The sequence below is a fragment of the Chiloscyllium plagiosum genome, chromosome 1 (assembly GCF_004010195.1).
Source record: "Chiloscyllium plagiosum isolate BGI_BamShark_2017 chromosome 1, ASM401019v2, whole genome shotgun sequence".
Taxonomy (NCBI): Eukaryota; Metazoa; Chordata; class Chondrichthyes; order Orectolobiformes; family Hemiscylliidae; genus Chiloscyllium; species Chiloscyllium plagiosum.
The window spans coordinates 120,118,143-120,143,801 of record NC_057710.1 but is presented as its reverse complement, the minus strand read 5'-3'; the positions used below and the strand labels follow the sequence as shown (position 1 = coordinate 120,143,801).

At 40.4% G+C, this 25,659-nt stretch overlaps 1 protein-coding gene across 8 annotated transcripts in view; it reads left to right on the top strand.

Moving 5' to 3' along the window:
• Window positions 1–25,659, top strand: part of shroom3 (shroom family member 3) — a 442,567-nt gene that overhangs the window by 377,893 nt on the left and 39,015 nt on the right. For 7 of the 8 annotated variants that reach the window (XM_043695357.1, XM_043695296.1, XM_043695305.1 and 4 more), the window contains one exon: window positions 19,699–19,830. In XM_043695357.1, coding sequence (XP_043551292.1) covers window positions 19,772–19,830 — 59 coding nt within the window. In that variant the 5' untranslated portion in view covers window positions 19,699–19,771. Of the gene's footprint in view, window positions 1–10,304; window positions 10,324–19,698; window positions 19,831–25,659 lie in introns of those variants that run through there. The other variant, XM_043695333.1, reaches the window with a different exon arrangement.

Genomic DNA, 25,659 nt, shown 5'->3' with positions numbered 1-25,659 from the left:
CTGTGCTGTTCCAGCAATAAAGTTTCAACCCATTTTAATAACCCCTTCCATTCCCCTGGCTGCATATCCATCCTTGGCTTTCTCCACTGTCAGAGTGACGAAGGGTTTCAGCTTGAAATATTGACTTTTCTGTTCCTCGGATGCTGTCTGATCTGCTGTGCTTTTCCAGCTTCACATCTATTGACTCTGGGTTCCAGCATCTGCAGTTCTTACTGTCTCCTGGTCCCATTTGCCTCCCTTTAGGCCGATATTACTCTAAGCCTTTCCTTACTCATATCCCTATCCAAACCTCTTTTAAATGTTGTAACTGTACCTGCATCTACCACTTCCTCTGGCAGTTCGTTCCATATATGCACCATACACTGTGGAAAAAGTTGTCTCTCAGGTCCCTTTTAAATCTTACCCATCTCACCTTAAACCTATGCCCTCTAATTTTGGATTCCCCTTCCCTAGGGAAAAGACCTTTGCCATTAACCTTATCTATGCCTGTCCTCTATAAGGTCACTCCTCAACTCCAGGTGAAAAGTCCCAGCTTATCCAGCCTCTCATTGTAATTCAAACCATCCAGTCCCAGCAGCATTCTTGTCAATCTTTTCTGTACCGTTTCCAATTTAATAATATCCTTCATATAGCAGGGCAATCAGAACTGTGCACAGTGCAGCAGAAGAGCCCTCACCAATGTCCTGTACAGCCACAACATTATGCCCCAACTCCTGTACTCAATGCACTGACCACCTTGTCTACCTGTGACTTCACTTTCAAGGAACTATTTACTGAACTCCTAGGTCTCTTTGTTCAACAAAATTCCCTGGAACCCTACCATTAGCTGTGTAAGTTTTGCCCTGGTTTCTCTAAATGTATCAAAATTAAACTCCATCTGCCACTCTTTGACCCATTGACCCAGTTGAGCAAGATCCATTGAGCTCTTAGATAACCTCTTCACTGTCCACTATACTACCAATATTGGTGTCATCAGTAAAGTTACTAACCATGTGTCATATTCTCATCCAAATCAATCATATAAATGACAAACAAAGAAGGCCCAGCCCCAAACCCACTGGTCACAGGCTTCCAGTCCGGCAAAAATCCTCTGCCACCACCCTTTCTCTCCTACCATCAAGCCAATTTGTTACCCAGTTGGCTAGGTGTCCCTGGATCTCATGTGATCCAACTGTATTGGAATCTTTGAACTAATGGTCCCTGGCCCTGACCTGCCACAATTTTTTATGGTGGAATGGACAAGGCTAATTTAACTGCGTACAATGTTAGTTCTCTTACGTGAGAAATTATGTAATTGTATTGGAGACAGTTCAGAGAAGATGTACCAGGTTAGTTCCAGATGTGAAAGGCTTCTTTTATGAGGAGAGATTGGGCAGGCTAGGCTATACTCTGACACTTTAGAAAGATGACAGCAGATCTGATTAAAGTATATAAGATGCGAATGGGCATTGACAAAGTGGATAGAAATGAAGTGGAGCTTTCCCTTTTTAGTGCAATCTAGAAAAAGAGACGATACATTTAGGTTAAGGAGTGACAGATTAAAAACAAATAATTAATTCTATCAACAGATGGTAGACCTTCGGGCACTGAACAAATTTTGATGGCAGGGTGGCATCGTGGCTCAGTGGTTAGCAGTGCTGGCATACAGTGCTAGGGACCCGGGTTCAATTCTAGCCTCGGGTGCCTGTCTGTGTGGAGTTTGCACATTCTCCCCGTGTCTGCGTGGGTTTCCTCCGGGTGCTCCGGTTTCCTCCCACAATCCAAAGATGTGCAGGTCAGGTGAATTGGCCATGCTAAATTGCCCCAAGTGTTCAGTGATATTTAAGGTGTTCAAAATTTGTGAGAAGATTTGTAGCTCGGGTGCTCGTTGCTGTGGTTCTGTTCTATTTAAGGTAGGTACATCAGGGGTAAATAGGGTAGGGGAATATGTCTGGGTGGGTTTTTCTTCGGAGGGTCAGTGCAGACTTGTTGGGCCGAAGGGCCTGTTTCCACACTGTAGGGTTTCTATTCTATTCTAAATTTAAGGAGAAGTTAGACTTTTAATTAGAATTGGAGTAAAGAGTTATGGTGATCAGGTGGGAGAGTGGAGTTGAGACCGAGATTAAATCAACCATGATTAGATTTAGATTAGATTAGATTCCCTACAGTGCGGAAACGGGCCCTTCCATACCAACCCTCCGAAGAGTAACCCATCCAGGCCCATTTCCCTCTGACTAATGCATCCAACACTATGGGCAATTTAGCATGGCCAATTCACCTAATCTGCACATCTTTGGACTGTGGGAGGAAACTGGAGCACCTGGAGGAAACCCATGCAGACATGGGGAGAACGTGCAAACTCCACGGAGACAGTGGCCCGAGGCTGGAATTGAACCTGGAACCCTGGTGCTGTGAGGCAGCAGTATTAACGTCTGAGCCGCCGTGCCACCCCAATTGGCAGAGCAGGCTTAAAGAGCTGAATTGCAATCCCCTTCTCATTCTAATGTCCTTCCCCCATCCACCTGCCATTGCCCCAATTGTAACCCTGTCGTGGGCAATTATGGGAATCCTGTCTGCATCTAATTAACACCATCCGAGAGACCAGTTCTACCATGAGAGCCTGTCACTGTGGGGATTGCCCCTTTGAGACAGAAGGTCTTGGATTTCAGGACCTGATTATGAAATATGGGCTGATACCCCCTTGTGGAAAATGGTGAATTTAGGTGAGACACTTTTTAAACTGAGGCCTTCCGTCTGGCTGCACAAGTGGATGATGTAGTATAATGAGAACCGATATGATAATGAGATGGTGATGCAAACTAGGTTGTAACCATGACATCAGTAATGTGGAAGAGACTGTGAAGAAAGGATGGAATAATCTGGATTAGTGAGAGATGTACCTACAAAGAACAGTATTGGGTGTAGTACTGTAAATAAGAGTTTGCAGAGTGTACTAGAGTCAGACGACCTATACCATCACCATACAATTTATTTGATCATGGATCACAATTCAGTTTAGTAAACTTGTTATGTGCATGTTGGTCACTGTGTTTGCCCACGTGATGGTGATTGTACTCCAGAAGTAATGAATAAACTGTGAAATACGTGGTTGTAAGAAGTGACAGTTAAGTTCGCATTCTTTCTCTTTCTTAGGTTGTTCTTCGTTTATATAGCCATTGTGTGCCTTGTTCACTCCCAAATTCATTATAACATAGGTTATATGCACTGAAATACTGTTGGTGCTGGAAATCTGAAACAAGCACAGAAAATGCTGGAGAAACTCAGCAGGTGTGACAGCATCTTTGCCCAATGAAACAGTTATAATTTCAAGTCTGACTGAAATTATACAATATGGAGTACAATATGGGAAAGCGTGAGCTTGGTAGGAAGAATAGAGGCTTGGACTATTTTTTAAATAGCGAGTAAATTCACAAGTCTGAAGTGCAAAGAGTTTGGGAGTTCTAGTCCAGGATTCTGTCAAGGTAAATTTGCAGGTTGAGTCAGTAGTTAGGAAGGCAAATGAAGTGATGGCATTTATTTAGAGAGGAATATAAAAGCAGAGATGTACTTCTGAGGCTCTGTAACGCTCTGGTCAGACCACATTTGGATTATTGTATGCGGTTTTGGGCCCCAAATCTCAGGAAGGATGTACTAGCCCTGGAGTGTGTTCAGAGGAAGTTCACAAGAATGGTCCCAGGAATGAAAAGCTTAACATATGAGGAATGTTTGAGGCCTCTGGGTTTATACTCGATGGGGTTTAGAAGGATGAGGGTGGATCTAATTGAAACATCCAGAATACTGAATGGCCTCGACCGAGTAGATGTTGGGAAGTTGTTTCCATTGGTAGGAGACCAGAACCCAAGGGCATTTCCTTAGAGTAAAGGGAAGATATTTTAGAATGGAGAGAAGGAAAAACTTCTTCAGCCAGAGAGTGGTGAATTTATGGAATTCATTGCCACAGAAGGCTGTGGGGGATAGTTCATTGAGTATATTTAAGACTGAGATAAATAGGTTCTTGAGTATCAAGGGTTACAGGGAGAAAGCAGGACAATGGGGTTGAGAGACTTATCAGCCATGATTGAATGGTGGAACAGATTCCAATGAGCTGAATGGCCTAATTTCTGCTCCTGTGTCTTATGGATTCAGAACATTAACTCTGTTTCTGTCTCCACGCGTGCTGCCAGACCTACTGAGTTTCTCCAGCATTCTCTGGGTTTGTTTCAGAGTCTACATAACTCTGATCATGTTTTTTTCATTGATGCCTCAGTACAAATGATTACAGTGTTGGTCAACATTCATCTAGAGAAAGGTGTTTTGCTTGTGATAGACTAAATGACAACACCCTTGTTAAGTGTAGTCTACAGGTGAATTTCAGGAAGTGAAGTAAAGGAAATGCATATATGCATTGGGGTCAATACCAATTATATGGGCTGTTGTTGGCAAGGGTCTTGGCAATGGTAGTACCATTAAAGGTCAAGAGGACAGTGGTCTTGGGTGTAGTCTCAAAGAAATGATCATTTCTTGGCATTGATATTGTGTGGCTCTTGATGTTGTCCTAGTGGAAAGCCACTTTGATATTGAAACTAGTTGTTCCTCCCACTCTACAGTCCTCGTGTCCAGGGCTGAAAATGTTCTGTAATGAGATCTGCAGCTGTGGTTATTGTAACACTCAAAAAGAGTATTTGAGTTTGGGCATGTGTGTGTCACTCTCACTCACACTCTCTCTCTCTCACTCTCACTCTCACTCTCACTCTCTCTCTCTCTGATGGCCTTTTCCATAACCATGCCATTTGGAAGGAAGTAAATTTATTGTGCTAGATTGTTCCGGTTTTCTATGAATAGTTTTTTTTATTATCAATTGGATTCTATTGTCATGGCATCATGGAACAACTAGCTCGTGAAGGACTACAGTATTTGGCCTCTGATCACACCTGATCCTGTTACATCCACTACATTCAGGAGCTTGATGGTTATCCACAGCTTTTGCCTGATCCTAATATGCCTTGTAAAAACAGAGTTAGCTCTGACACAAATGTCAATAGCTGTGTTAACTAGATATCAGTATTTTTCTGTGAACAACATTCCCTGATGAGCTAACAAAGAATTTGAAACTGGGAAGCTTTTCTCCAGGAAGCAGAAGTAATTTTACCTTTTCTTGTATAATGGACTGGCTGAAACCTTAGTTCAGCATAACTTTAATAATCACCTTGGTGTCTTCTTCTTCCTCATTGTACATAATCAATAAGGCGCTAGCTAATGCATATATTTTAGATTCATTCTGATTCCATTCTTTTGATCTGACTGCAACATTATTGCAATTACGTTATCCCAGTTGAACAATATTTTGCATGCCAAGTATTTGTGTTAAATAGATGTTTGTTCCACTGCAGAATATAGTAGTTTTTAAAATTGCAATCAACAAGACAGTAGCTGGGATGTCTCATGCAGTATTTTTAAGGTTGACTGGACTTCTAAAGAGATGTTTCTACTGCAAAGCTGCATTCTTTCAATTTCCCTTCTAACCCCTCACTGCATTACTTCATCATGATGCTTTCTCACTCCCAGAACAGGACATACCAGCAGCATCTCAAGTCAGTTTAGCTGCATGTACAAAATCATTACTTTGCAGCACAAATTCAGGCCATCTAATTTTGTATATAAGGAGGAACTAAGTAAAAGTTCACTAATTAAGAAAAAAATTGCCGATTTTTTTTTTTATAGTCTCTGCAAATATCATGTCCTGGTTGTAATTTAAAGCCGATAAGTGATCAAAGATCAGAAAGCCTCAGGTTGCATTTATATTGTGCTACAGAGAGCACGAGATAGTGAGATTTCTCCACTTCCTTCTCACTTCTGTTGTACACAATAATACGGTTTTAGAAGGAATGTTTTACAGCAAAAACGCAAGCAGGCTTTTGTCTTGTTTTAAATCAGAAGAAAAGACGATGTGTGCTCACAGAACACCCTGTATTGTAAACTCACTCTCGTGAAACTTACACTCTCATGTGCACGTGCATTCAAGCCAAAATGGTATCTGGAGACAAAGCATAGATTTGTGCTATTAGCAGTTGTGCAAGAAGTAAATCATATGAATAAATTTCAGTTCCATTTAAGACGTATGCAGTGCAAGCTGGATGGATTGCTTCTCATCATTCTTGGATAAAGGAAGTTGGAAACATTTGACTCTCCAGACAGAATTGTGGCCAGCTTTCGGTAAAGGCAAATCTGTTTTTGCTAAAGATGTATCAATGCTATTTCTCTCTGTGTTATATCATAGAATTGATCGTAGTATTGTTACAGCTTGGAGGAATGCTCTTTAACCCATTTTGTCCATGCTGTTTCTTCTCAGGACCAATCCATGACCTGCCATCCCCTTACACACTCCCCAAATTCCCTTCAGATATTTAGAATATTTACACAATACAGAAGAAGTGCAGCACAGGAGACTGTTCTTCCCATTGTATCTGAACCTGCCAAACAGCAAGCCAACTAGCATCATCCCATTTTCCGGCACTTAGTCCATATTCCTCAAGGTTATGGCACTTCACTAAGATACGTTTTTTAGATGAGGGATTTTGACTCTTAGGCAGTGAGTTTCAGATCTTTGCTACCCTATACATGAAGCAATTCCCTCATGTCTCATTTAATCATTCCATTAATCACTTTAAATAGAGGTCCTTGAATCATTGATCCCTCTAATAAGATGTTTAGGCACTTCATATCCACTATATTCAGGGCCCTCACAGCCTGTCTGCTTCATTCACATTTTTCCTCCATAGCTATATTTTTCAGGTCCTTTTAAGTCTCCACTGCACCCTTCCTAATAATGAGGTGATTAGAGCCAGAGTGTGCAGGCAGCATCTGAGCTGCAGGAAAATCTACGTTTCGGGCAAAAGCCCTTCATCAAGAATTGATGACTCTGATCTCCAGTATCTGCATGTACTCACTTTCGCTGTACCTAATTTCTGGCCGACCTAAAGGTTTCCATAGCTCCAACCTAACCTTCCTACTCTTACATTCTGTGCCTTGGCTATTGGAAGAGTATTTCATAGTCCTTCTAAACCACCCTATTGACGTGGTCTACTCCTTCAGAGATCTGTGGATTTTTACTCCAAACTCACTCACTTCTCTTCCATTGCATTTCTCAGTTCCTTTTGTGAATTTTCTACCTTGTTTGATTTCCTGAAATACCTTGCACTTGACTTGGTTGAATTCCTTATGCCACATTTCTGCTTGTCTGAGCAATCGTTCATACCTACCTGAAGTCTACAGCTTCCCTCTTCATGACCAACCACATAGCCAATGTTTGTGTTACTACTTGATACTTCCTACTTTGACAGGTTGATCAGATAGGGTCCTCCTCTCCTTTCAGGTCAGCAGGGAAATGCTTTCTCTACAACACAGATGCTTCAACACTTCATTCCATGTTCTGGGCTCTCAGCCAATGCATACCGAGATTAAATGCAATAATGTATACTGAGGCTAAAGAAAAGGTTGCTCGATTGACAGCTCTGATTCTGCACTATTGTGTCAATTCCACAGTGTTTATTCACACAAGATAAAGCGGTTTCAAGTATTTGTAGTTTCTGTTATTGATACTTTAAAAGACCTGGATGATTGACACTTTTGTCGGGCTGCCATAAAAACATTCTTCATAAATTATGACTTTTTAATCTACAGGGTAATAAGAATTACTTAATACAGAGCATTGAAGTGCCAAAACTTGGTGTGAAGGACATGGAAGGGCCTTGGGAGTATGTGAAGGGTGTAATTTGGTACCTCGAATGGATGGAGAATGTGAGGTGGATGAGAGCTAGAAGGCCTTATACAGCTGAGTTGAGTGTGGTGCTGGAAAAGCACAGCAGGTCAGTCAGCATCCGAGGAGCAGGAAAATCGGCGTTTCGGGCAAAAGCCCTTCATCAGAAATGAGGCTGGGAGCCACCAGGGTGCACAGATAATTGGGAGGAGGTGGGGCTGTCAAGTTTCAAAACACAGGCAGGTTTTCAGAACGGCCATCTTGGCAGCTGCCTCTGAATTATGTCTGAGGGTGTGGCAGGCCTGACTGGTTACTCCCCTCCCCCGAGCAAAACTCTCAATTTGGCACGCTCTTTATCCCAAGGTAGGCCACTATTTCCCAATCCCCTGTTACACATAAAAATCCAGAGAGTTGTCTCTCTATTCAGAAACTACAGCAGAAATCACTTGACTTTCCACTAACTATTTTGATGGGACAGATGTTGATTGCACCTTGTCTCTTCCATTTTAAAAATGTACAGATTCCACTGCCCAATCTTCACACCAAAACGTGACTGTCACAACTACTTTTTTATGCAAACGAGTTTTCAGTGCAAAGTGATGGTCTACTTAATGCAAAACCCTGTTCAGGGGGTATATTGCATTGATTTGAATTCTCCAGTGCGGCATATAAATTTAATTACCCAAGATACGATCACTTTTTCAAGTGAGTGTTTGTTCAAGTGACTGTCAGTTAACTGCTGGTGAACATCTCAAAAGTTGAGATTCGAAAGAGCAAGAAACTCCATTTAAGTCGGACATAAAGGTCAAAGTCATGAATCATCTTGAACGTGGACTCAAATGTGGATCATTAATCAGCTAAAATGATCCACTGTTTGTCTTTTATTGTGTTTGTTGTTAGGATTGTGCAGTCAGTTTGCTTTCTGGACCATTAATTATTGTATCAGGTCATTAATTAGGACTATTTTCTGAGAACTTTCTTTGCCAGGTTAGGGTTACTCACTAATCACAAGTTGCCTGTATACTTGTGCATAGACATTATAAGATCGTCAGTGGTTGCCAGGGGTTTACCATCTTGAATGTTAGAGTTACTGCACATTTTATCACCAGCAACCATGAAAATTATCCATTTGGGAGAGAGGCACTTTCATCAAATGAAGGTCACAGATTTCTGAAGGAATGCAACAAATGATTTTTGATAAATATGTCAAGTTGTTTGACAAATCCCCATACATTGCAAGATGTTATTTATATTTTGCATCTTTTGCTTTTATTTTGCTCAGGGGTGTCACTGTGATATTTGCAGCATAGATGATGACATTGGGTCCTCAGACAGGCTTGCCCATGGTCACTGAACTTGGTATGACCAAATAAAAAATGAATGGCTCCTTTGAAAGTAACTGAATATCAAAAGCAGAAACAAAACATGGGAGAGGAATCTTTCAGGTGCATCATTGTAAGTACCTAGTTGCCCTTAAGTGAGCTGCCTTCTAGAATTGCTGCATCCATGTGCGGTAGGCAGTCCTAAGGGAGGGAATTCCAGGATTTTGACCCAGCAACAGTGAAGGGATGGTGATATATTTCCAAGTCAGCATGGTGAGTGGCTTGGAGGGGCAATTGAAGGTGGTGGTGTTCCCATGTATCTGCTGCCCTTGTACGTCGATGGAATTGGTCGTGAGTTTGGAAGGTGCTGTCTGAGGATCGTTGGTGAATTTTTGCAGTGCATCTTGTAAACAGTGCACACTGCCGCTACAGAGCATTGGTGATGGAGGGAGTAGATGCTTGTGAGAGTGGTGCCAATCAAGCGGGCTGCTTTGGCCTGGATGGTGTCAAGATTCTTGAGTATTTTTGGAGCTGCACCAATCCAGGCAAGTGGGGAGTATTCCATCACATTCCTGACTTATGCCTTGTAGATGGTGGTCATGAGTTATTTGCCACAGTATCCCTAGGCTTTGACCTGCTCTTTTCGCTGTTGTGTTTAGTGGTTAGTTAGTTTCTGGTCATTGGTAACCTCCAGAACATTGATAGTGGGGGATTTGGTGATAGTAATGCCATTTAATGTCAAGGGGCAGTAATGAGATGATCATTGCCTGACATTGTGTGGCACAGATGTTACTTGCCACTTGTCAGCTCAAGCCTGGATATTGTCCAGGTCTTGTTGCATTTGAGCGTGAATTGCTTCAGTATCTGGTGAGTCATGAATGGTGCTGAGCATTGTGCAGTCATAGGTGAACATCCCCATTTCAGTTTACATTGGGGTAAGGAATTTATGGAGCAGCTGAAGATGGTTGGGCCGAGGATATTGCCCAACACGTGCAGAGATGTCCTGGAGCTGAGATGACTGACCTCCCAAATATATAGTAAGGTGGTTGTGCCAGATGTAAGGTATTACTCCAACCAGCAGAGAGTTTTCCCCCAGTTCCCATTGACTCCAGTTTTGCTAGGGCTCCTCGACGCCATACTGATCAGCTTTTGTCATGTTGTTTACAAAGAGACAAAATATGGGCAAACACTGGTAAAAATACATCCAGCAAGGGCACGTCAAATCCAGCCCAATGTGAATGTCAAAAGAAAAGCATGGAATTAAATGTGAGTGACTTCCTATATTTAACCTCACTAATAACTTGTTTAACGAAAGCTGATATATTGATTTAATGCTTAACTGGAAAAGGTTAATGTTCAGCTGACTCCCCTCAGTGGACTATTCATTGTCATTAAAGCAGGTGGCGATGATCTTGATGGTATAACCTCACCATTCTCAATGCAAACTGTAGAGGTGTGGCAAGGAAGAAAGCCTGAACATAATTCTGTTTAAAGCAGAGAAATGTATCTCCAACTGTCTATAACTGAATGCTGAAAAAAAAGTCTTGCTAATCAATTCATTTTGCCATTAATGAACTCTGACTCAGTCTCTTACTTCAAAGCAGTGACATAATGTCAAATATTAACTTACTGTTTTGCTTTGCAAACTAGTCCCCAAGTGATTTATTGTTAGTATAGCCTTTGGAAACATTTACCTCACGGGAGTGTTAACTTTTAATGATGTAATTTAATTGTATCAAAGCAACTGACTAAATATAAGGAAATGCATTGTCAGTCAGTTTTTCTGAAATAGTATCAGTATTTTGACATCGTACAATAATGCAGAAAATGGGTGGTACTGAATTAACAGAATACTTTGCAACTCTCCAGATTTTACTTTCTATTAAAGTAGATGAAAATAACAAATCTAAAATTTCCCCTGTGCCTTCACATCAAATAAGCTATCAAACGTGATGCTAAAAAGATTGAAAGCTGATCTGTCTAAAGATATTTTGACCCTGGTTGAAGTGCTGTCACACTTGTTACAGTACACATGTGCCCTTTTTATTCCTTTTCTTTCCTAAAATACTTGTTTTAGCTTGTCTTTCATGTGTCACATTCTTATTGTGATTGAATACGCCCAGACGCAAAATTAATCTCTCTGTGATCTTTTCACCCTACTCCCTAGACAGATTATCACTGCTATGACATGTTGAATCCCAAAAGCCATTAGATAGCACAAAGTAGTATGAACTGTATCTATTTTTTTCAGGACTGTTTACACAGACTGCTCTTTTAGCTTGTTCATCAGACATCATTCAACGTCTTCAACCTGTACTTAAAATTGCAGTTACAGCCTGTTTTCTAATAAAGTTCTGCAGTAAGTTCATATTTTAGGTTATTTCTTGAAGAGAAGAGTTACTGTACTTGCCCAATCTTGCACTCTCTTTTTGCTTACAGACAAGAGCATTTCAAAACTGGTACTGCAACTGAACAGGTGAATTCTGTCACCACAGCTATCATTGTCACATGCTCAATGATGTTTCACCGATGGTTAACCTGACATCATCGAAACCATGTAAATCTGCAACCACATCCTTCAGGACCAATCAAATGGTCCCAAACAAGAGAGTTTTGAAAGAAGCATTTGCCAGTGATAGGTTACAAGGATTTTAAAGGAAAGGAAAGAATATTGAAGAAGCTTGAGCTCCTTCAAGGAGGAAGATGCACTAGTGGTACCAAAGTGAGATTTGTTGGTAAATGTTGCAAAATTCTTTGCTGTAGAGTGCTAACAAAGTTAGGTCATTCAGAATATTCAAGGCTGAGATAGTCAGATTTTTAATCAGTAAGGCAATTCCCCCAAGGGGAATGGGGAAAAGGCAAGTGTGGAGTTGAGGTCTGTCAGATTCGCCATGATCTCATTGATGGAAATGACATGATGGGCCAAATGTCTTTTTAACTCACTCATGGAGCTTAGGCATTGTTGGCTGAGCCAGCATTTAGTATTCGTCCCTTGTTGCCATTGAGAAGGTGAGCTGCCTTCTTGAACCACTGCAGTAAATGTGCTGTGGGTAGACCCACAATACTATTATGAAGAGAATTCCATGATTTTGACTTGGCGATTGTGAAGAAGTAGTGATCTATTTTCAACTCAAGATGGTGAGTGGCTTGGAGGGGACCTTGGAGGTGATATTCCCACATATCTTCTGCCCTTTTCCTTTGATGGAAGTAGTCATGGGTTTGGAAGGTGCTGTCTGAGGATCTTTGGTTAATTTCTGCTGTGCACACTGCTGATAGTACACACTGCTGCTTCAGTGGTCGAGAGTGTGGATATGGTAACAATTAAGCGGGCTACTTTGTCCTGAATGGTGTCAACAACTTACGTGTTGATGGAGATGCGCCCATCCAGTCAAGTGGGGAGTATTCCATCACAATCCTGACGTGCACCTTGTAGGTGGTGGTCAGGAGTTGAGGATTTGGGAGGTCAATTATTCGTAACAATATTGATTCCAGTTTTGCTTGGGTTCCTACATGCCACATACTCAGTTGAGTACAACCTTGGTGTGAAGGGCTGTCACTCTCACCTCACCTCTGGAATTGAGCTCTTTTGTCCATGTTTCAGTTAAGGCTTGTAATGAGTTTGGGAGCTTGGTGGCCCTGGCAGAACCCAAACTGGGAGTCACTGAGCAGGTTATTGCTGAGCAGGTGCTGCTTGGTAGCACTGATGACACCTTCCATTATTTTACTGATCATCAAGAGTAGATTGATAGGGCAATAATTGGCTGGGTTGGATTTGTCCTGCTTTTTGTGTACAGGGCATACTCTGGCAATTTTCCACTTTGTCTGGTAGATGCCAGTGTTGTAGCTGTACTGGAACAGCTTGGCTGGGATGCAATAGGCGTTGGAGCACAGGTCTTCTATACTATTGCTGGAATGTTGTCAAGACCTTTGCAGTATCCAGTGCTTCCAACCCTTTCTTGATATCACATGGAGCTAATTGAATTGACTGAAGACTGGTATCTGCAATATTGTGGACCACTGGAGAAGGCAGAGATGGATCACCCACTTGGCACTTCTGGCTGATTGTTGCAAAAGCTTCAACCTTCTCTTTTGCACTGATGTGTTGAACTCTTCCATCATTGAGGATGGGGATTTTTGTGCAGCTGCCTCCTCCAGTAAGTTGTTTAATTATCCACCACTATTCATTATTAGATGTGGCAGGTCCGCAGAGCTTAGATCTGAACCATTGGTCGTGGGATTGATTAGCTCTATCTAGCACTTGCTGCTTATGCTGTTTGGTGCGCAAGTAGTCCAGTTTGGTGGCCTCACAAGGTTGACGCCTCATTCTCAGGTATGTATGGAGCTGCTCCTGGCATGTCCTCCTGCACTTTCCATTGAACCAGGTTTGATCCCTGATTTGATGGTATTGGTTGAGTGGGAGATCTTCTAGGCCATGAGGTTTCAGATTGTGTTGGACTACAATTCTGCTGTTGATGGCCCACAGTACCACATAGATGCCCAGTCTTGAGCTTCTCGATCTTAGAAGTCTGTCCCATGTAGTACGGCGATAGCGCCACAACACAATGGAGAGTATTCTCAATATGAAGGTGGGATTTTGGCTCCATAAGGACTGTGTGCTGGTTACCGATACTGTCACCGACAGATGCAATTGCAGCCAACGGATTGGCGAGGTCACGTCATTTTTTTTTCCCTTAGTGTTAGTTCCCTCACCACCTGCTGCAGACCCAGTCCAGCAGCTATGTCCTTCAGGATTCAACCAGTTCGATAATAGTAACACTGCCACATCCCTGGTGGTGGACATTGCAAAGTACATTTTGCCCCCTTGCCACCCTCAGTGCTTCTTCCAAGTGTTGTTCAGCATGGAGTACTGATTCATCAGCTGAAGGAGGAAGGTACATGGTAATCAGCAGGAGGTCTCCTTGCCCATGTTTAATCTGAAGCCTTGAGTCTTCATGGGGTCTGGAATTATTGTTGAGTACTCCAGGACATTTCCCTCCTGACGGTACCACTAAGCCACCACTTCTGGGTCTGTCCTGCCAGTGGGACGGGACATATACAGTGATGGTGGCGTCTGGGACATAGTCATACTCTCAGAATCATAGCTTGCAATGTCAGGCTGCCACTTGTCTGTGAGACCGCTCCCTCAATTTTGACACCAGCCCTAGATGTCAGTATGAGGACTTTACAGAGTCAACGGGACTAATTTTGCCATTTCCGGTGTCTAGGTCAATACCAAATCATCATCCAGTTTCATCTCTTTGTTAAGACTTTGTAGTGATTGTTATAAACAAGTAGCTTTCCAAGCCATTTCAGAGGACAGTTAAGAGTCAATTACATCGTTGTGGGCCTGATGTCATATGTAGGCCAGACAAGGTGAGGATGGCGGATTTCCTTCCCGGAAGGACATTAGTGAGCCAGATGGAGTTTTGTTTTACAATCGACAATGGTTTCATGGTCATCATTAGATTCTTAATTTCAGACATTTTTATTGAATGCAGATTTCACCATCTGCCATTGAGGGAATTTAATCCAAATCCACAGAATATTGCCTGAGTTTTTGCGTGACTAGTTTAATAATAGTACGACTAAACCTTTGCCTCCAAATGGACTACTTCTGCTGCTGTGTCTTATGTCCTTTATGGCCAATAGCAGTGGAGCAGCTGGAGGAACATATACCCAAGTGAAAAATCTGAGTAAGGGGCAGCGGGTTCCCACTTTTAAGACCAAGCTTTGGTCAAAGTTACATTATTAGTACGTTTGAGATTGTGAATGCCTCAAGCTTGTTCACAAGACATCCCAGAAAAAATCATGGAGAAAGGTTTGCCTGATGGGCTAAGGGTGGGTAAAATTAATGAAATTGATGAAGTTGGCTCCCAGCAACTGATCCAGACAAGAACATCAACAATCTGAACTGAGGAGAGAAAGCAGGATCACAATGAACTAGGCCCAGAGGTTGTGTATGAGGTGCTGGAACACTGGGGGATTGTGACCATGGAAGTAACATATTTGGTAAATTGATTCATCTGTTGAAAATTCAAATATGTTTTTGTTTTTCTTTCTTTTTATTTTAATCATTTTTGAAGATTAATATACTTTCGTTGGACCAGAACACACCACTTTAATATGCAGCTTAACATTTTACTAGGGTGTAAATCCAAGATAGCTCATGTGGGTATGCGGAACCAATTTTTTGGTTCCGACATTTAGATTTTTGGGGGTCTATGTCAGCTTGCTTGAAGCAATTGCCGAGTTTCTAAGAAAGCTGTGGACTAAAATTTCATTTTGCTGTCAGAAGCAGAGTTGGAAATATTCCTGGCTCCACACACCCAATCCTAAAAGTCTGCCCTACATGTTCCATTGTTCATTCTAGATCAGCGGGAGGACAGGTAGGTGTGAGTAGGAATTAGATCCAACATTCTTTTAAAAAAAAAGTTCTGAGGCATCTATGGGTGCTGGTGGTACTGAAGCTCTGCAAAGAAAACAATAAATGAAATGCATCCTACACCATTTCACCTTCTCCCCTTTAACCAACACTGATTCCCCATGTCCTATCCAGGCCAACCCAAGTGAGTTCATGATTCTCCCCCTACCCACGACCCTTTATAGCTCATGAATTATGCCTCCCCTGCCCTTACTCTCTCCATGCCAACTCACCCAACATTCACCATCTGCGGATCTCTGGACCCAGGCCAAGTTGAAAAAAAATGTATTAATGAATGTTATTAATTTTCTTTTGTTAATGAATCCTGTCCAGCTGCCTTTTAAATGTTGTAATTGTACCCATTCTATACTCCGTGTTCTGACCAACTCCTCCTCCGCCTTGTCTTCCTGCAAGACCACTTTCAAGGAATGAGGTATCTGCTCCCCCCCCCCCGTGTCTTTGTTCGTCAGTACTCCTCAGGTCTCTACCATTAACTGTATAAATCCTGCCCTCGTTTGTCTTACCAAAATGCAACACTTCACATTTTTCTAAATTAAACTCCGTCTGTTTTTAATTTTGGTATGGGTGAAGGACAAAACACAATGTAGCCTGACCAGTAGTGACAGTAGTAGGAGGAAATTATGTGAACTTCGCTCCTTAAATCTTCCCACTCCTTTACCACCTTCACAATCAGTTCTGTTGTTGATGCTTTCAGTCACCAACTTGTAAACTTCCTGTTTCATTGTCAGTATGCCTTCCAACCATTCATGAAGATGTGGTTCTTTCTTTTTGCAGAAAAGATGTTACATACATTGTTGAAGAGGATGTAAATAGAGTAATTGTGGTTTAATGATACTAAGATTGACTTTTGGAAATCAACGTATAGTGGAGAGAGAAGTAATGAGTTCCATGGTTCTGAGAAATAGTGAAAAAGGGTGTAATGAATGTTTTTGTAATGTAAATTGCAAATTTCAACGATATGTTTTTGTGTTTATTTATCTCTCAATGATTCTTTCAAAAAAGATAGCTAATTTGTCATTAAGGAAATACTTCTTCATAGAATCCTGATAGTGTGGAACAGGCCATTTGTCCCATCGAGTCCACACCAACCTTCCAAAGAGCATCCCACTCAGACTCAACCCCTACCCTACCCGGTAGCCCTGCATTTCACTTGATTAATCCACCTATCCAGCACTTCTTATTCTCTGCAAATTTTTTGTAGATTCATTTTTAGTTAGTAGTACATATATGGGAACACCATCATCATCAAGTTCCCCTCCAACCCACTCTCGATCCTGACTTGGAAATATATCGCCATTCCTTCACTGGGTCAAAATCCTGGAATTCCCTCCCAATGGCATTGTGGGTCAACTAGACAGAAGTTCAAGAAGGCAGTTCACCACCAATTTCTCAAGGGCAGTTAGGGACGGGTAATAAATGCTGGCCAACCAGCAACACATGCATCCCACAAAACGAAGAAACATAACTGAAGACATACGAAATGTATTGCAGTTTTTAAAAATATCACCGTCAACTTGCATTTGTGTTGCACTTTAAAGGAAATTTGATGCGCCCAATTATTTTTGTGTTTGCGTTTCTGGAAAGTGATTTCCATTTCAGGGCACTGCATCTGTGACCATGTGGGTCTCAAATCTGATTGTGACTTTGTAGGAGAATTGAGAGAGATCATAGAAAGTGCTGTCTTGGACTGCCAGAGACTATTCAAGTTTGGTATCAAGCTAAGTTTGCCAAGGAGTCAAATGAATTCCCTAAATGTAAAAAAACTTATTCAAATACATGGAGGGAACATTTTCATAGTTACAAGTATAGGTATTCATGTTTATCCCAAAACTAGTGGGTTTTTTTAAACTGCTGCAATAATTTGTATCCAACTGGTGTTTCAGTGACTTGTTAGAATGGAGGCAACTGTTTCCAAAAGTACAGAACTCACATCAAATTCAAACACATAACAGAGGATTATCTGTGAACAACTCAGCACAGAATGTGTGTGTGGTCCCTATAATCTCTTTTGTGTGCCAACATTGAATTTAATATGGGTGGTGCACAGAGGTAAAAGAACTTCAAAAAACGTGAAACATAAATCTATTTCCAAAGGCCTTTACCATCTTTTATTCTTAGAAGTCCAGTACTTTAGTGCAAGGTGCGTAGAACCAATTTTATTTTGAGCATTGGTTTTTATACCTTGAAACTTTGAGGCAAGTACATTGCAACTTCACCAAAGCATAAGGTGTACGACTGCAGCAACACTGTCTTCAGAAATCAGACCTGTGTTTTAAGACTTTAAATCTTTTCGATGCTTTTCTTTCTGTGATTTGTTTTTAGTTGGTCGCACCCAGAATTCTGGGCTTGGGAGAAAAGGATTCAGCCAAGCCTCTGATTATTGATTGTTGTCCAGTGAGCCTTGCTAGAAAGATGTGCTTATGCTGAGACTGAATGGAGAGCAGACCAAGTGTAGTTACAATGACCAGGCTAATAAGTAATCTTATTATAAAATTAGAAATCCAGTTTGGCACATTTTATCTTGTCAGCAACCAATTAAAAACCCCAAACAGTATGCTGTTCCATTGACCTTCATAAAGGCAACCAAAGCAATGCAGTCTGGTTTTTGCCCCATGTCGTTGGTGGCCACTTTGATTGAGTTACATTTGACACTCATGGAGCTTGGCTGTAAATAAATCAGTACTTTAAAAAGAAAATGAAAGGGAAATTCTGGGGAAAAGCAGAGGAAAGAAATTCCAGTTTTTCATTAAAGCAATCTGTAGTTTTTAACATCATGTTCCTGGCTTTCATCTTACCTGAAAGCTAATTCCTGTAATAGATCAAAATAATTTCAATTTATCACAATTGTGTATCTGAAATATGTGGCAATGAGTTTAAATTATTGCTTTGGAATACTTTGCTCTCTCTGGCCATTGAACCTGAAAGATCAATTATTTTATTTTTCACTTTTAATAAATTTGAAAGAAGAATCAAAAAGCTGTCACTTCTAAATTATATTTTCATTAGAAACTCTCAAAGGAAAGCTGTAAATGATGGTTATTTGACTTTGATATGATTTATTTCCATTATTTTCTTGCTTTGATCCACACCGATGTTCTTCCAAAAGTAAATTCTATAGGGAGGAGAATCTAGCTGTTAGTGTGGTGTTTATGAAACTAGTTAATTTACCATTAGCTACCTTCTGAAGTCTTGAAGCATATTTTCAATGTGCTTGATCAAGCAAGAGACAATTCCAAGAATGTTTTCAGTCCCGTTTCGTTTTACTTAGATCACCAGTGGGAATGTTCACCAAAATCAATATCATAGTTCGAAAAAGACAAGCTGATGATGTAGCTTCAAGTAACTGTTGATGTTACCTGCAATCTCTCCTACAAATGATCAGCTTTTACTTTGTGTCACTGCCTGGTAGCAAAACCAAAGTTGAAAATGTGACAACTGGGGAATTGAAGACTGGTTTGCACCTTTGACATTAGATAGCAACTCTGCTTCACGTTTGATAGAACTTCTTCTCTAGTAACATATTGTTAATAGATCGGGCCATTGCAGCAACACAAACTTCAGAGTTTTGACTATTTTTATGGTCCAAAGTTGTCAAAGGGAGAGTTCCAACATATTTAATGTAGCAGTACAGCTTCCAAATAGTTTCAGTCATATTTTAGTAGCAGGTACTGGGATAAAGAATCCTGCCTGTCTGTTGTTTTTCCGAGGTGCTGTCCCTTCTCTGTCCTGTTCTTGTCATGAGAGTGGAGCATGACTGAAAATGAAAGATTGCATAGACTAGGATGCTTCATTCCTCAAGGAATTGTATGGGAGGGAACACTTTGCTTTAAAAAAAGGGGCAACTAGAGATGGGCTTTCAACTTCAGTTTTACAATTACAATGTAGTGAGGAAGTGAGGCAATCTGGAGAATGTTTACTTCAGAACTCTCTAATCTCTAAAAATTTCCTGTATTTCCCTGAAGCCTGCTTTAAATGTATCTCCATACTGAACACAGTGATTGTTTTGCAGAAGAACTCAGAAGTGGAGGAAAACAATGAAAGCTTTTTTTTGTATGTCAGCAAATATAGAATGAAAGTAAATGTGGAAATTATTTACTGGACTGAATAAGCGTACAATTAAAAACTGTCTTGATCAGACTTGCTCCTTGTGACTGACTTACTGTTAATAAGCTGCATTTTTTCTCTCTCTCTGTTCACAGGCGGACTGAACTGACAGGCCGACCTCACTCCTGGCATTCTACAAAATTAGTGGAAAATCAACCAGATTCAAGCATGATGCAAATATCTCAGGGCACGATCAGCACTCCTTGGCACCAAACCTACCATTCTAGGTTCGTAAGCGTCCAATTTCTTTCTGTGGCAACAGAAGAATCTGCTACTTATTTCTGTACTATGAAACCAAAATATAACTATCTGGAAAGCAGATCTAATCCTGTTTCACATACAGTGAGGGAATGGAGAGGTTAACGGCAGACTTTTTACAACTTCTGTTTACACTGCTGACTAAACATAGTTAGTTGCTTCCATTCCTTTAGCCATTTCCAAACATTCACAGTTAATTTTCATTAATGTTTGCAAGTTTGAAGATTTAGAGGATCCTAAAATGCTGCTTGTAAAATTTGTACAAAGATATGTCTTCAGCTATTAACCTTGTCTCTAGTATTGACATAAAGGGTCCCACTGCCACATGTTCTCTATTTGGATGCATGACTTTCATCTCTCTCTCCTACCACTGCCCTCACATGCCCCCCCCCTTCTCTCCCCCAATCTCATATATTTTATTGTTGGCCTGGATCATAAAAATAACTGTTAATCACCATCAAAGAGATTCAAAACTTCTGACGTATAAACTAGGTACATATACTGTAATTGGTTAATGTTCAGAATAAATGTTAACATCACCAGGGTTAAACCAGTTGAGCTGGACACAGGAGTTTGATAATTGGGCTGAACTGTTGTGGCTTGAACTCTGAATGGAAGTTGGTCAGTTACAGTGTTTCACTAGGTCTAGTTACGTTGACACATCTAATTTGTGCAGGTATGTCTCACTTACAAGTAACATTTAGATAGGATGTTATGAGCAATGTGACCTTTCTGAAGGAATTATTTTGTAGCAGATGCTTCTATCTGATTTTCACAACAGCTCACGTAATTTCTCCATCCTCATATGCTTTATAATTGCATGTTGTTAATTTCAAAGGTTAACATCTTACAGTAGAACTAATCAGAGTTTAAATCAACTTATTTCAAATGGAAGAAACCAACTGAGTTTGAGGCTCACGTAGGACCCTGCCATTCCAGGCAGCAAATGGAATTTACGTTTTCTTAATTTTCTACACTGTAGAGGTAAATGTATACAGGAGTCCTTGGGTTACAAACGTCCCATACTTACGAACAATGCTCTGTCTCTTTTTTCAAAAAAAATTATTTTTTAAAAATCCGAGTTACCTACAATGTTTCAGCCTAACAAACGGGCTGACTAATTTCCCCATATCTGTTCCGACTTACACATAAATTTGGCTTACGAACAGCAGAAAAAACAAAACTCGTTCGTAACCTGAGGACTTAAATGTTTGCAGTATTCTTAGTCCCTACAAGTTAGTTTAATTCGATGTCAATTTTTTTAATAGAGACAGGAAGCCCTAGGCAAAGGTAAAATGTTGGAAGGTATTATTAAGGAGGTTTTAGTAAGGCCCAGAGAAAAACATAATGCAATTGGGTAGAGTTAACATGGTTTTGTGAAAGGGAAAATTGTATTTCACTAATTTATTATGACTGATTTTTTTGAGGAAATACTAAGTAAGGTGGATAACGGGGAATCTGGAAATGTAGCATTTTTGGATTTTAAGAAGGCATTTGTCAAGACCTCCTATCAGAGATGACTACACAAAAACAGAGCTCATGATGTAGAGGTTAGCACATAAGCCTGGAAAGAGAATTGGTTAGTTAACGTGAAACAGATGGCATATATGGATAATTTTCTGTTTGGCATGATGCCATGATTGGAGTGAAGCAAGAACCAGTACTGGGGCTTCAACAATTTAATCGCTATCGATGACTTGGATGAATAACCCAGTTTATGATTGCTAACTTGCTAGTTGCAAACAGGACATGATGAGTCTGCAAAGGAATATAACTAGGTTAAATGATTGAGCTAAAATGTGGCAGATGAAGTATAACATGGGAGTTTCTGAACTTGTCCATGTTGGCAGCAAGAATAGAAAAGCAATACTTTACTTAAATGAAGAGAGGTTGTAGAACTCGGAGGTAGAGGGGGATTTGGGTGTCCTGGAACAAGTTTTTAAAAGTTAGCCTGCAGATACAGCAAGTGATTAGGAAGGCAAATGGAATTTTTTAAAATTATTTTTAGAGGAATATAAAAGTTGAGAAGTTTTATTCCAGATGGCAGGGCATTGGTGAAGCACATCTTGAGTACTACATATAGTTTATGGCCTTGTTGTTTAAGAAAGGATTTAATTTCAATAAGAGTCATACAGAAAAGGTTCATTTTACTAATTCCTGAGATAAAGGTGCATTATCTTACGAAGGACCGTTGACCAAGTTGGACCTTAAGCAACTGGAAGAATGAGAGTTGATCTTATTGAATCAACTAAGATCCTGAGGGGACTTAATGAGTGGATGCTGAAAGGATGTTCTCCCTAATGTGAGATAAGAGTCAGGAGACATAATTTCTAAATAAGAAGATTCCTAATTATACTGGAGATTAGACTTTTTTCTTGTCTTGGAGAGGCATTAATCTGTAGAATTCTATTCCCCTGAGAATGATGGAGGCAGGGTCATTGAGATTTTCAAGCTGAATTTGATGGATTCATAATTGTCAAGTGAAGTAGTAGAGAAGGTAGACAGAAAAGTGGACTTGAGGCCAAAATCAGATCAGCACTGACCTTATGTAGATATGTACTTTATATGTAGAACAGAATAGAATGAATTACTTCTTACCTGTTGTGTTAAAATGGGAGATTTTGTGTTGCCAGTCGAGTACCAAATCTTTATCTGGTTCATCTTGTCCTATGAAGTGCATTGTGACTGGTGACCTTCCACTCACTGTCAGGAACTGTCATTTGGAACCTGAGAGAGAACATGACAGGTGACCGCTAGGTTCCGGTTGGCAAGATGTTCCCGCTGTTGGGTTGCATTTCTTACAGAAAACCAATGCCCCTGCTGCTGTGTTGAAATGAGGCTTCTGCCAAACTTTGCGCTTGCTTTAGCTCTGCATATTTTTCATAAATTTGCTTAAGTGCCTGACATTGTTTGTTGAAGATTGTTGATTACGTATTTTAACAAATATTTGCAGTTGTGTACTTGTCAAGGTCCTTTCTGTGCTGCATGTTCTCCTGCCACCTTGTTGTCCTGTCACCTTGTTTATCCGTGACAGTCACAACTGAAAACTCATTACACAATAATAAGAAAAAACAAACCGTATCCAGGGTTGGCTTCATTAAAGGTGGAAGATCAAGAAATGAAAGAAGGCTGTCAGGATTTCTTTATTTCAGGGCAAAAAAGTAGCTTTTGATAATAAAAAGAAGTGAGCCAGCAGCTGCATGGCCAAAGAGACATAAGAGCAAAACAGGCAGTTCAGCTCATCAAGTCTGCTCTGCAATTTAATAAGATGATGGCTGATCTGATCATCCTCCGTTCCACTTTCCTGCCTCTTTCCTATAACCTTGATTCCCCAATTAAAACTCTGTCTCTACCTTAGACAACGAACTAGCTGTCTGTGATGAAGAACTCCATTGATTCACTATCCTCCTGAGAGAGGGAATTCCTTCTCATCTCTGCCTTACGTGGGTGACCTTTACTCTTTAGAACCAGAAGACATAACTACACTGTCCCACAAGGGAAAGCAATCTTTCCGCATCTACCTTATCAGTCCCCTAAGAATCAAGAAGATCATCTCTCATTCTTCCAAATTCCAATAAACGTAAATCCAACCCACTCAGCCTCTCATTGTAAGACAGGCCCACCATAGTAGAAATCGGGCTGTTGAGCCTTCTTTGGACTGAGTCTAGTGCTAATATTAAGGAACCAAATCTGTTCATAATATTTTGCAATATACTTTTTCTGTGAAGCCTATGAACTTGTGATTCATAAATCACACTACTTTTTTAGCTTTCACTTTAATATTTTATTGGAACAAAATTAAATCCTGTATTGAAAAGTACAGAATAGTTTTCTGCTTTTGCTATTAGTCAACAACTGTAATGGCGGAGGAGATGACTACTATCGGACGACAATGACTGAGTTAGATCAGCAAAAATCCATCCCTGGGCCCTGCTCCTGGCTTTTCTGAAAAATGTGTCAAGAGCTTTCAATGAGGCACGACTGCGTTTTCTTGGAATTTCCCACATGGGCTAATAAATGATGTGTGGACATGATTGGAGCTCACTCAAGAGCAATTACCTCTTGGGCAAGGCAACAGACCACTTCTGCAGCTTGTGATCCTGTACCTTAAGTCATTGCCCCAAATGGTGGAGAGTTTAGAGGAGATCTCTGCAGTTCAATCAACGATACATGGTCCAATCCATTTTATAGTGCTGCACTGTTCCTCTTTATCCGAGATTTTAAAATGTTAAAAGGATCAAAGGAGATTTCCATAAAGGAAAAAAAGATTTATTTTCTTTGGTGACAGAAACAAGAACCAGGGATCTTGATAGAATTGGAGCATGCACCATTGAGGAGATTCACGTGTATGGAGCAAAGATGGGGAAATTGATGCAATATAAAAACGCCATGGCTTTTATTGTCAAACCAACATCTGATTTTAATCCACTTTCCTCAATTCATTGATTTCTTGCAAAATCTCTCAGGTTACTTATATTTCACAGAGTAATGTAACATTCATTGGAGTAATTTTTATTTGTTTCATCTTGAGGTGGGAGCCTGTTCATATGAGACCCGAAGTAAAGTGTTTTGTTGCACGGTTTATGAGGCCTGAGTTGACCTTATGTTGAGTAACCAAAGTGATGTCTCCTGTTGCCTGAGCAGATGCTGCCTACACTGAAAATTGCTTGAGGAACATTAGGTTTCCAATTGCACAGAGCTAGGTCTGGAATCCTTCTGCCTCTCCATTCAGTGTGGAATTTTTGTTTTAAAAGTGAGCTTTTTATTCCATACTGTATAGAGACTTTGTGACATTGCAATATTTTATGCAGATCTTCGGGATTTATGAAGGAACAACAAAAGCCATTCAGCCCCCATAATTAGCTCCGTCGTTTACAGGCTTTTCTGAATTGTGTAGATGGGACCATGCGCAATAGATGATGAATCCATTCCAGTTCTAAGTTGGGATTATGTTTCACAAATAGTGTAGGGAATAAATTGCAGCATTAGTAACTGAGAAAACAACATCTGCTCAAAATGACAACAACACAGAAAATTGAGAAAATGAGTCAAGGAACCAATAACGAAAAGCATGACCAAAGCGATAGACAAGAATTATTCTGTAATAATGGTAGGAAGTACAGAGAGATTTATGAAATGATTGCAGACGATCTGGCAGCAAAATACTTTCATTACCGTGGAAAGGTGCACAAAATGTCAAAGGAGTCAATAATACAAGAGGAATTATAAAACTGGAGAGGTAACAGGAATGAGATGGACTGAGGTGATGGAAGAATTTACAGTTAAATTCATCAGGTGCAGGGACACATGTAAGTCAGCACAAATGTTAGGAGGAGGTGCTGCAGTCAAAATTGAACTTAAGGTGTGGTGAGATATCAGGAACTAAATTGTTAATTATTTGAAGAGGGTCGAGAATGAAAGCAAGGAATAGAGGATGACAATGTATTTCCTATGTGTGGTTGTGGCATTGTATATGAGAAATCGAGGTGAAGTATTGCCCCAGGTGAAGAAGAGCCTTGAATGGGATTAATTGACCAGGAGGCTCAAAAGCAATTCATTCAATCCTAATTTTAAACTAATTTATTCACATTTCCATTATAAATGTCCATGCCTGTGCTTGTTAACTGTTGATGTAAATTTGTCACATTGCAATTATAGACTGTCAATGATGATACTTGTGCACCTCCACCAGTTAAAGGGTGTAAATACAACCTGACAGATTTCCTTTGGCACTTTCAGTTATACATGAGAGTGTAGGAATTTATAATGGAAGTTAAAAGAGAGTGTACAGTGTTCAA